The 12,373-nt window shown below is 35.6% G+C and overlaps 1 protein-coding gene across 1 annotated transcript; it reads right to left on the bottom strand.

Moving 5' to 3' along the window:
• Positions 1-1,146: 1,146 nt before the first annotated feature.
• LOC100012199 (cytochrome c oxidase assembly factor 5) lies at positions 1,147-12,258 on the bottom strand. The gene is made up of 3 exons (XM_001363283.4): positions 12,128-12,258; positions 4,855-4,938; positions 1,147-1,439 (listed from the first exon to the last, which is right to left on the bottom strand). Exons 1-3 carry the CDS (start codon positions 12,227-12,229, stop codon positions 1,398-1,400), a joined length of 228 nt encoding a protein of 75 aa, XP_001363320.1. The 5' UTR covers positions 12,230-12,258; the 3' UTR covers positions 1,147-1,397.
• Positions 12,259-12,373: the final 115 nt, after the last annotated feature.

Genomic DNA, 12,373 nt, shown 5'->3' with positions numbered 1-12,373 from the left:
ATAGAAGATTGACTGGACATGCAGTTAAGAATGAAAGACAATAGGGGGCATCTGGGTAGCTCAGTAGATTGAGAATGCCTAGAGAGTGGAGGTTCTAGGTTCAAATCTGGCCTCTGACACTTCCTAGTTGTGTGACCCTGGGCAGGTCACTTAACCACCACTGCCTAGCTCTTACCACTCTTCTGCCTTGGAACCAATACATAGCATTGATTCTAAGGAGGAAGGTAAGAGTTTTAAAAACAAGAATGAAAGACAATAGCCAAACAGTCCAAGTAATAGAAAGGCAGCTCCCAGATATTAAAAACAATGGTAAAGCCTCCAATACATGTGATGATTCTTATTGGGAGGGTCTGTAGAAGGACAAGAGAAGAACACAGGGGTAGATGATACAGAAAATTTTCAATCTGCAGCAATAGTCACACAGATTAGATTATATCTATCAAAGAAAACACTTTCACTTTTTTATTAAAATAGAGAAGTACAGTCCTTCTGTGATATATCAAACCAGAATCCAGTAACTAATTGCCATGACCTTACACTTTTAAAGTAATTTCTTAGCTTCTATGTTTGTTCTTTAAGGATAATGATGGCTGGTAAAAATGATTTCTACATTGACTGAAATTCACAGCCACAATAGCTTTATTCAATCATTTAAATATTTTTTTAAAAATTATTTTATTTTTATTGGTATATTGGGTATACAACTTAATCATCTATTCTCAACTCTAGCCAGTTCCTTATTTTTCTTAAACTTTTTGTTGCTATTCAGGCTGATGAATAGAACAGATAGTTATTATCCTAACATTTAAAAAAAATTGAATAACAGTTCACATTGTTCAAAATAATTAACCTAAAATATATTATTTCCAGTGAAAATGTAACTGAGGGAGAAGTCTTATTTTTAATCTCAGAATAATTACTTAGGAATAAGTCATTCTCTCCCAGAAGCAAAACACAACTATCTATATCTCAACCATGAGAGACTATGGACAAAAGAAAAGAATGACTTAAGTAATCTTTCCACACATTTTCCTACTCAGTTCCAAGTTATATTTGCAGTATCAATCACATCAGTAACCTAGCCAGTAGTATTATGAAAAAAAATGATGGTCCTGTCATTTGATTAATGAATAAATTTTTCAAAACTTTATCAGTTCAAATCATTCAGATAATTTATTATATACATAGCATACATCTGTTTAGTTGATCCTTTTGTGTAAAAATTCAGAACAGACTAAATTTTGCAAGTGATGAAAAAAGTAGGATTCATATTTTTCCCCTTAAAACACAACTGCAAAGTTATTCAACCAAATGCATGAAGCTACAGCCTTTCTATTTTGGCCTCATATGCTATAAAGAGGAACACATGTTTTAATCTTGGTTCTCAGAGAAAAGCATCAATATCCTTTTCTTCCTCTGAATCTTGATCTGGCATCCAACTAAAAACAACAAAAAAAGAGAGTTAAATTAAACATCTTATAAAAATATTTTTAAAAACAACTTTTATTAAGGGCTGTCATTATATTAAGAGTAAAACAAACTAAACTTCAGAGTGAGATAAAGAGGATACCAGAGACATTCTTCCCATCATCCATCTGACCAAAACAAAGGAATGAATATAGAAGTTACAATTAGAAATGTCTTTTACTTTAGACCAGCAGGGTCAGTTGACAGAGAGCCAAGCCTGGAGACAGGTTCAAATGTGGCCTCGACACATCCCAGCTGTGTGATCCTAAGCAAGTTGCCTAGTCCTTACTACTCTTTGTCTTGGAACCAATATTTAGTATTGATTCTAAGACAAAAGATAAAAATTTTTAAAGAATCAACTAAAACAGTTATCATTTTCTTTAAATCTAGAATGCTACAAAACAAGTTCTGGTTAAAGAGCCTGGGTTTGAATTTTCCTCAGATACACCTTGTATGATCATGCATAAATGACTTAGTCACCTGGGTTTTACTTTCCTCATCTGTAAAATGGAGGCAGGTGAGGTGGGAAATTAAGCTAGAGAGCTTCTAAGATCTCTTCTCCAGCCTTCAATCTATGATCCTGTATGTAGTACTCAACTATACATTATTAGCACCAATGCAAGGAAGGAAATGCAAATGATGCAAAAAACTAGGAAATTATTTATTCTGTTTTCTGGAAAGGATAAATTTTTCTTTTCCAGTTTTGAAACATTAAACAGAAGAAAGCATTAGAAAATTCAAAAGGGGAAATATATGAACAGCATAATGTTGATGCCATTGTGTTAAATTTAATATATACTTTAGAAAACAAGTTATATATAAGAGAGATTAATAGTTAAGATAATTAAATTTTGCTTAGGTAAAATATTAAAATGTGCCATCAGTTTTTCTATAACACAATACATATTCCCAAAAAACACATTGGTCTTATGCACCACATTGATTATGGAGAAAATGGGTTCCAAAACTTCATCAGTGAAACATAAAAGAAAGCCTAGTTTTATACATGTAAAAGGGTTAAGAAGTCAACAAATGCTTTGATCAATAGTAGCCATGGCCTCCAGCTACTGCTTCCTGGCCTAGCATCAGGTCTCAGATGGTATAAGCAAATTGGGCAGGCTACCGCTCTGGGGGAATGGCCCTACTAGGTTAGGGTCAGCGGCTAAAGGAATGAGGTAAGGAGAGCAGTATTATGAACCAGCCCTTCTCTACATATAGCACCAAACTGTGCCTGAAAGATACACTTTACCTGGACAAACCTCAAGTCTGCTTGTAGAAATGGGTGTAGCAAGGCTTGTGAGTTATTGTGAATGCTGTGGTTTTCTGAATTCCCTTGTTCTTTCTTTCTTTTTAAAATATTCGAATCTGACTTAGAATTGATAATAAATATTGCAAGGCAGAAGAGTGGTAAGGGCTAGGCAACTGAGGTCATGCCCAAGGTCATACAGCTTAGAAATGTCTGAATCCAGATTTGAACCCAAGATCTCCTGTGTCCAGGCCTGGCTTTCTATCCACTGAGCCACCTAGCTGTCCCTTCTCTTGTGGTTTCTTAATGAAGAAATCACTCAGAAGCAAACTGTAAATTCATCTTATGCTCAAAATGTTCCCCAATATATCAATCACATTGAACAAATTTGTGCTTTTGAAACATATTATAACAATTAATTTTTAGTACTCTGATAATGCACCAAAATTTAAAGGTGTTGAACAATAGGAGACTAGTTTGGGATTAAAAGATTTTAATGAATAGAATGGAGATTGTAGTGTGATCCTCTCCAATAATAGTTTTAATTGAGAGATGAACTAGGTTTGAGTCCCAATAGTTTTAATTGAGAGATGAACTAGGTTTGAGTCCCAATTATAATGCTTATTAGCTGAGTGACCCTGAGCTTAATCTTAATCTTTCTCTTCCTCAAATTTAACCTCTTAATCACTCATCTGTAAAATGGGAATAATAATTCCTTACTAGTTACATCACGGGATTGTTACGAAGAATTCACTGAGCAAGTCTTAAAGTATTCTAAAAATATAGGGCTGTAATAATTATCATTGAATGAACTATATATCTTTCTCCTCAGGAACAAATAAAGTTTTAGAGCACCAGAAGTCTTGCAGATATTCTAAACATCATCCTGCCAAACATTTTCCTAGGTTTTGTCTCACTATGTCATCTTATATATATCTATAGAACTGAAGAGTTTGGTGGCACTGTGGATATAAAACTGGGCCTGGAATCAGGAAGACCTGAGTTCAAATCCAGCCTCAGACACTTAACTAACTTAAATGTGTGACCCTGGGCAATTCACCATACCTCAGCTGCCTCATCTGTAAAATGAGCTGAAAAAGAGAATGGCAAACCACTCCAGTATCTTTGCCAAGAAAACCCTTAATGGGGTTCTGTGAGAGAGAGAAAATCCAGAGACCACTAACAAAGAGCTTGAATAGACTGGAAAGCTGACTCTTAAACTGTATTCTTAATATCCTTTTTTTAATTATGAATGGAAAAATCAAGAAACATAGCATTGGTAGACACAAAAGAACAAGAGGATTGTGTATGAAACTGTGAATCTCTCCTTTGCCTACACTTTTTCTTTAGAACATATTAAATTCAGCACGATGGCACCAACATTATCCTGCTCATCTGTTTCCCCTTTTGAATGTTCTTCTGCTCTGCTCTATTTAATGTTTCATAGATGGCCAAATGCCTAATTTCTTTGACATTCCTAAAAGAAATTTCTTCCATCATTCCCAAGTTACTTCCACTGCTTCTAAACATTTGAAGTTGTTCTCTTCCAGGCATGTATATATCAGAGGTACTTACTAATTACTAGCTTGAATTTAGAATGACTTGCAGCTTTTGTCCACTTATGCTGACCAAAATTTGATTGTTTTTTAAACCCTTACCTTCAATCTTTGAATCAATACTAAGTATTGGTTGTAAGACAAAAGACCAATAAGGGCTATGCAACTGGGATTAAGTGATTTACCCAGGATCACACAGCTAAGGAAGTGTCTGAGGTCATATTTGAACCCAGGACCTCCTAACTTGAGACCTACTCTCTATCCACTGAATTGCTTAGCTGTCCCTTAAGACATGATTTGATACTAAAACTAAGAGCAAATGGGCTGTATTTTTATTAGCACCACTATCAAAGAAGAGCAGAAGCAAAATAATGTCAGATTTTTAGTAATAGCTTGTAACATTCATTCAAATGTCACTTGCCTTTCCTCACTGGAAGGAATTTTTCACCATTCAGTAGGTAAAAAACTTGGAAAAATTCTCACTACACATTCTTCCTTAGTATTGTTTATAAAATGACTCAATCATGATTTCTCAAATGATTATCTTATTATTGCTAATTTTTTGCTTATTGTATAGCCACTTACCATTGACCTTTTGCATTCAAAAAATGAGTATTTCAAAGCTGTACAGTGTCCTTCTTTCAAACATTGCCGAGGAGTTTTTCCTTCCTGTAACACAAAAGTACAAAGTACTTAGTACAAAGTGAGAAATCTGGTAAAGTCTCTGTCTGTCGGTCTGTCTTTCCCTCTCTCTCTCTCACACACACACACAAACCATACAGTGAAAGCTCAGTGGATATGGAGCTAGGCCTTGAGACAGGAAGGCCTGGGTTTGAGTTTGACTTTAGACACTTCCTGGCTGTGTAATCCTGGGCAAGACACAACCCCAACTGCATAGGCTGCTCTTTTGACTTGGAACCAATACCTAATATTGATTCAAAGATGGAAGGTAAGAGTTTAGTAAAAAAAAAATACAGTATCTTTTATTTCATCAAACTTCAAAATTCTCTGTAGTTTTATCAATATGGGTATCAGAAAAACATATTACAACCCAAAGATATAATAATTGCTTAAAAACCAGTTCTCTGAGGGGATAAAAGTAAGCAGACACACTTTTCCATATAATCTACATTATTAAATCTTTCTTATCTGGACAATCAACAAAACAATGAATCAAGTTTTGAATTGTGGCAACTGCCAATATGTGAGGTGTAAATGAACCCTCTGGAAATTTAACAATGGACTCTCACTAGTCTTTTATAAATGGCTCTAGCACTCCAACCATACCCCACACAAAAACTGTGGACTTTAGTAAAACAGTTCATGAATTGCCATGGTTGAAATACAATCACCAGTGGCCAACCTCTTTTCTGACTTATAACGCTCTAAGAAAATCAAAGGCTAGGTTATAGGATTGTAGATTGAGAAGTCATCTAAGGTAATCACCTCATTTCCCAGAGACAACCAGGGCCCAGAAAAGTTAAAGTATTTGCCCAAGGTCTTATAAGCAGGAAATAGCAAAATGGAAACGTGAATAAGGTTCTCAAGACTCTAAATTTAGCATGTTTTCTACTAGTGAACCAATCAATATAAGCAGTCCTTAATTTACAAATTTAATTCAATTAAACAAACATCTTGGTGTTTTCTGAGCATGATCCAATTTGGACTCAATATTTACACAAACAATGCTCTAAATGGTAGTAAGCTTCCCAACGGGGACCACAAAACCTATTTAACCGATAATGTATTATTATAAATACTGTACATTTACTATGAATATCTATGTAAAATAATAGGTACAATATTTTTAAAAATTGAAAAAATAGCTCATATTTATATAGTGCTTTAAGGTTTACAAAGTACTTTCCTCAAAACAACTGATTTAAGTATTGGCTTGTTCTCTGCTACTTCACTGATAAAGTGTGTGAGGCATAAAAAGGTAATGATTTCTTCAGGGTAAAGTTAGTAAGCATCAGACTTAACATAAACCCAGTCTTTTTTTTTTTTAATCCTTGCCTTCCATCTTTGTATCAATTCTAAGACAGAAGAACATCAAGGGATAATTAATTGGGATTAAGTGTCTTGCTGAGGGTCACACAGATCTTCCTGATTCGAGGCCTGGCACTCTGTCCACTGTACTACTGCCTTAACCTAGATCTTCTTACCATAAAACCAGTGTCCTTTCTATTATCCCATTATCCCATCTTGTCTCTTTAGAAAAATCATGCTTTATGTTAAATGTTGGTAATTTACAGAAAGCAGATTAGGTAAGGTCAAAGAAGACTTGATGAAATTCGGAAAAGTTTTTAATATAAAATTAAATAGTCTTAGAGCTAAGATAGGCCTTTGTAAATCATCTAATTTAACCCTCTCTTCTCCAGAGAAGAAAAGAGAAGCTCAGAGAAGTGAATTAAAGGCACTATGTTTAGGGAAATCAAAAAGGAGAGGAAAAAAATGAGAGAAATTTTCCTTTTAAAGTTGGAAAATAAGTTGGAAAGAAAGGAACTAAAAGGATGAGAGGAAAAGTCATGAACCTGTAGTACAATTGACTAATCTACAAAAAATAAAAAAAGAGAATAAAGGAGGAAAGGAAAAGAAAACTACTGGTACCATTTTCCTCAAGTAATTAAGAATCAAGAAAAGTCTGCAATTGACAAATGGTCAAAGGATATGATTAAGCATTTTCAGATGAAGAAACCAATGCTATCAATAATCATATGAAAAAATGTTCTAAATCCTTCTTGATTAGAGAAATGCAAATTAAAACAACTCTGAGGCATTACCTCACACATATCAGATTGGTCAATATGACAATAAAGAAAAATGATAAACGTGGGAGGGAATGTGGCAAAAGTGGGACACGAATGCATTGTTGGTGAAGTTGGGAACTGATCCAAACATTCTACAGGGCGTTTTGGAACTATGGCCAAAGGTCTATAACAGGGGTTCTCAACCTTTCTAATGCCGTGACCCCACAATACAGTTCCTCATGTTGCAGTGACCCCAAACCAAAACATTATTTTGGTGGCTACTTCAAAACTGTAATTTTGCTACAGTTATGATTCAGAATGTAAATACCTGATATGCATTATGTATTCTCATTGCTACAAATCAAACAATTTAAACATAGTGATTAATCACAAAAACAATATTTAATTATATGTTGAGAAATATTAATCCAGCAGGAGGCAGCCTGAGCACTGGGGTGGGAGGCAAGTCCTGCCTGGGAAGGGGGTCTGCAGACACTGCCTTCTTCTTCCTGTCATCTCCCTCCAGCTCGAGCTGAGGCTTCACTTTGCTGGGGTTACTGGGCTCTGTTATCCGCTCCAGGAGTTATCCACTCCAGGACTCCTTCTTAACCCCTCCGGAGCCAGCAGCCCAGTGCTCTCTCTGGGTCTCTGTTTGAATCCAGTCTCAAGCAACAGGGTAAATCCATCACCCCTCATAGGGGGAGGGTTGCTGATAGGTAACTAATATTAGTACAAGGTACGGGCAGCAGGGTCCCCGTTCTTTCCGAGATCTTGCTGTAAAGTAGTGCGATTTCTCAGCAGCTAAAGCCATCGGAAATATGTATTTTCTGATGGCTTTAGGCAACCCCTGTGTTTTGGTCATTTGGTCCCCGCCGGGGTGGCGACCCACAGGTTGAGAATCGCTGGTCTATAAAACAATACTAGGTCTATATCCCAAAGAGATTCAAAAAAAGGTGAAAAGATCTACTTATACAAAAATATTTATTGCTGCTCTTTTTGTGGTGGCAGAGAATTGAAAACTGAGGGGATATCCAATAAATTGGGGAATGGATGAACAAATTGTGGCATATGATGGTAATGGAATACTATTGTGGTAAAATGAATGATGAACAGGATGATTTCAGAAAAAGTTGGAAAGACCTATGTGAACTAATGCAGAGTGAAATAAGTAGAACCAGGAGAACATGGTAAAAGCATATTGTATAATGATCAATTGTGACAGACTTAGCTACTCTCAGCAATACAACGATCCAAGATAATTTTGAGGGACATAGGAGAAAGAATGCTATCCACCTCCAGAGAAAGGGCTGTTGGAGTCAGAATGCAGATGAAAGCATACGATTTTTCAAGTGATTATTTGAGTTTATGTTTTGGAATTTTGGTTTTATAAGATTGTTCACTTATGAAAATGAACAATATGGAAAAAAATGAAGTAAAACTAAAAAAAGAAAGGAGGGCTGAATTAAACAGTTGTAATTATCATTAAATTATATACCACAAAATCCAAAACAGTTTAAATTAAGGATTATAGAATAATATTCACTGATATAGTCATATACTCATAAGATAAATATTCATAACTTAGGGAATAAGTTTGTAAGTGGCTCTCAATCTATTATTGAACACTTTTAAAGCAGCTATTCAATAGCAAAAATTATCAAAATCAATATTTAAATGTCTGTGAGGAAATAAGCACTCCCTTATATTTTTGACAGGATTGGCAAACATTCTGGGAAACAACATACAATATACCATAAGTCATAAACCCTTTAACTCAAAATTTCCTTGTTAGGCCTTTATCTTTAAAATGTCACAAAATTTTTTTTAAATGACCTAATTATACACATTCTAAAAAGTGACCTAATATCAAAAATTATAATCAACCTATATTAAAAAAAACCAGAGAATAGATGAATTATAGTATATTAATATAATGGAATAGAATAGTGCCAAAAAGATAAATATGAAGTATACAAGGAAATAAAGGGAATAACTAAATCTTTCTGTTTTTATGCATATCCTTTTTGTTTAATCCATTAAAAGTTAGTTTCTTTCAAGTAAGGATTATTCACTGTACCTGCTGTAACTAGTAGAATGCCTGAAACATATTATCAATTGATGTGAAACAAAATGAGATCAGCAAAAACAGAATTGTATAAGCACTGACTACAATTTTATATTTACAAAACAAAGAAACAAAGCCAGAGGTAGAACTTCCTACAGACCTGAAAATGAACACAAAAGTGTCCTTTTTTGGTTGTTAAATTTCTATCTTGCAAAATGACAACAGTGCTAAGACTTTACTCTTAATTTTATGTTTTTCTAATTATTTGTTTTGTCACACATTGATAAATCTAGAGGTGGGAAGGCCTTTGAGGCCATCTGCTGAAGCCCCTTCATTTTATTGATGAAAAAACTGAGGGCTGGGAAAAGTTCTGTGTCTTGCTCAACACATGTATCTAAGTGTCAGAGGCAGAATTTGAACCAGGTTCTCCAACTCTAGAGCCAATGCTCTATCTACTGAACTAACCTGGAAATGGTTAATTAAGCTTATAATAAAATTTTTATTTGGAAAATCAGTATTCAAAATTATATTTGACATTAACTTATAGTAAACAGAACACCATGGAGAACTCAGATATAGTTTTAGATTTAACAAAATTAGTAAGAGGTGGGACATTTATTGTCTTTTCTCCCAAATTACATGATGAAATAATGACATAAAATACCATCTTTAGTGAGTACATAAATGATTTTTTACTTTTCTAATCACTATTTAAATTCAATAAGACACAATCTGTACATCTAAGTACAATCTAGTACACCTGAAATAAGAGCAGGTAGGTGGTACCATGTGATAGAGTGCCAATCCTAGAGTCAAGAAGCCTGAATTCAAATCAGGCCTCAGATACTTATTAGCTGTGTGAACATGGGCAAGTCACTTAATCCAGTGTGCCTTAGTTTCCTCATCTGTAAAATGAGCTGGATAAAGAAATGGCAAACCATTCTAGTATTCTTTGCCAAGAAAACCCCAAATGGGAGTCATGAAAATTTCCAGATAGGGCTGAAATGAATGAACAACATACACAAAATAGCAAATGAATAAAACTAGTCAGAGTTGTGACCTATTGCCTTTTTCCCCTGAATTAGATGATGAAATAAAGACATAAATGCCATCTTTAATGAGTACCTTAATTATTTTTATCTAAGTTATGACTATTTAGTTTAAATAATTAAAATGGCTTAACCATACTAAAAGCCATAGGAAACACAGCAATTTATATAAGAAATAAACACTGCTTCCTGGAATAGTTTTATGTTTGTTGATCTTTGAAAGCACAAATTAAGTTTACAAAATCAGCCTCTACTTAATGATTACTTATTTATTCTAATATATATAACTCTTGTTTTAACTGATGAGAATTCAGTTCAAATTTTGCTGTGAAATCTAAAATACACACAAAAATACTATATAGTGCAGAATGCTAACAATGGTATGACTTGAACATTTTAAATAAGAATAAGACTCAGTTCAAATGCCACCTCCATATAATCCTTTCTTGATTCAATGTTAGTTCTATCTAAACTCATGTAATACCAGTTGAACTTTTATATGTTTATAATAGAATATACATTAGTTATTTGTATACATTTATTTTTTGTAAGCTATAGGGCATAATCTATCTCTACCCACCCCCAATCTAAGAGTACATTGAATTTTTTACCAGTTTGTTGAAAGGAAGCTTGTACAGTAAAGCAGAAAAACACCTAGACATGAGATTCAGAAGGTTCGGGTCTTGGATCTCCCATTTAATAGCTATGTGATCTTGAACAAATCAATTCACACTGTAGTTATATTGCCTCATCAGTTAACTGAACAAGATAATTCCTTATGTCCCTTCCCCTTTTAACCTTCTGTTTCTATTCAAAATCTGAGTCCTGATAAAAAAATGAAGAAGTACAAGTTTTGATCTTTCAACCATGTTAAGTAACACTTTTTAGGTTCAACTAACTGGTATTAGATGCCTTAAAATAAGCAATACTTAAGATGTACTACTGAATACTTTTATTTGCAGTTTCTAGGAGTCTCTTATTTCTATAGAAATAGTACTTTAATATGTTGGGGAAGAAGTTAACTAAAATTCCACAAGCTCTGCATGATCACTGCAGAGAACAAGGATTTGCTCTCCGGGGAATTTTGACTATTCTCTAGATAGGATACTGTGGTTTGCAACCAATGCAGTAGGGTCATGGCTTTTGTTCCACCTAACACACCCTGTAAGGCTTTCCTAATCCTCCTAAGGGATCCTCCTAATCTTTCAAACCCATGGAGCTCAAACATCACTATGCTTACTAATACGCATTTATTATAAGTGACTTTGTATTACAGTTGAATCCATTGAGGTAATAACTCTTACCAACCTAGCTGAGTGCTGAAATGTTTAGCAATAGAAAATTAGCTATTTCGATCAAACTTCATGTTCACAACACTGACATAATTTACTAAATAAGGCAGAGGAGTTGTGATCTGTCATGAGGAACATCTACACTGATTAAATGAGTCTTAAAATATTAATGCTGTAAGCTTGCCCTATTGCACCCATTATCTGAATTTTCCATCTTTCAACTTGCTCCCCACATAGGGCCACACTGTTTGGTTGTTGAACAGTGGTATCATTAAGGTAGAGCAAGATCTGCTGCAATGTGTGACAGAAAAAGGCCAGATTTGTAATCGTAAGGCCTGGGCTGAACATATGCCTCTGCATAAACAAGTTACATTGTTTCTCTCAAAGCTTCAGTTTCCTGGCTCTGTAAAGAAACGGTTGGACTAGATCGTCTTTAGGGTCCTTTCCAGCCCTAGACCTAGCATTTTATTACTTTAATTTCTCTTCGATTTGCAAGACTGGCTCATCTAAATACTCAAAAATACATACAATGATGGGGCAGGAGCAATGCCAGCCCCACGAGCATAGAGAGAAGCTAACTGACAGAAAACCTGAGATGCTTTGCTCCCTAGCCTCCAGGAGAGCTGGGGTATGTGCGTATGTGTACTTCGTATAGGAGGGGCCCGACCCCCTCCCCGGTGGTTGTCGGTTGGTGGGGGCTACCTTGAGCACACAGTCCGACTGCAGTAGGCACGCCCCCAGATCCTCCTTCACCCCGGCGCATGCGCCGTCATCCTCCGGCTTGTCCTCATAATAACGGGGCATCACCTCCCCCTTGCCGCCGCCGCGGAGGCAGCCTCCAGCTCAGAAGAACGAGAGCTAACCCCGGAGCCAAGCCCGGTGCCTTCTACGGACACTGCCTGCGACGTTCTCGACACCGCCCCCGCCCGCCCCGGGCTCCCTCTACTT

This window comes from Monodelphis domestica, chromosome 8, assembly GCF_027887165.1.
Source record: "Monodelphis domestica isolate mMonDom1 chromosome 8, mMonDom1.pri, whole genome shotgun sequence".
NCBI lineage: Eukaryota > Metazoa > Chordata > Mammalia > Didelphimorphia > Didelphidae > Monodelphis > Monodelphis domestica.
Note: the sequence above shows the minus strand (reverse complement) of the source record. Positions and strands in the feature narration are given on the sequence as shown.

What these genes read in the sequence shown, in the direction of transcription:
- LOC100012199 (XM_001363283.4), bottom strand. Translation starts at nt 12,229, where the DNA reads ATGCCCCGTTATTATGAGGACAAGCCGGAGGATGACGGCGCATGCGCC. An exon ending in AGTCGGACTGTGTGCTCAAG is followed by an intron (nt 4,939 to 12,127) that starts GTAGCCCCCACC and finishes TTTGTGTTACAG; the next exon opens with GAAGGAAAAACTCCTCGGCA. An exon ending in TTGAATGCAAAAGGTCAATG is followed by an intron (nt 1,440 to 4,854) that starts GTAAGTGGCTAT and finishes TGTTGTTTTTAG; the next exon opens with TTGGATGCCAGATCAAGATT.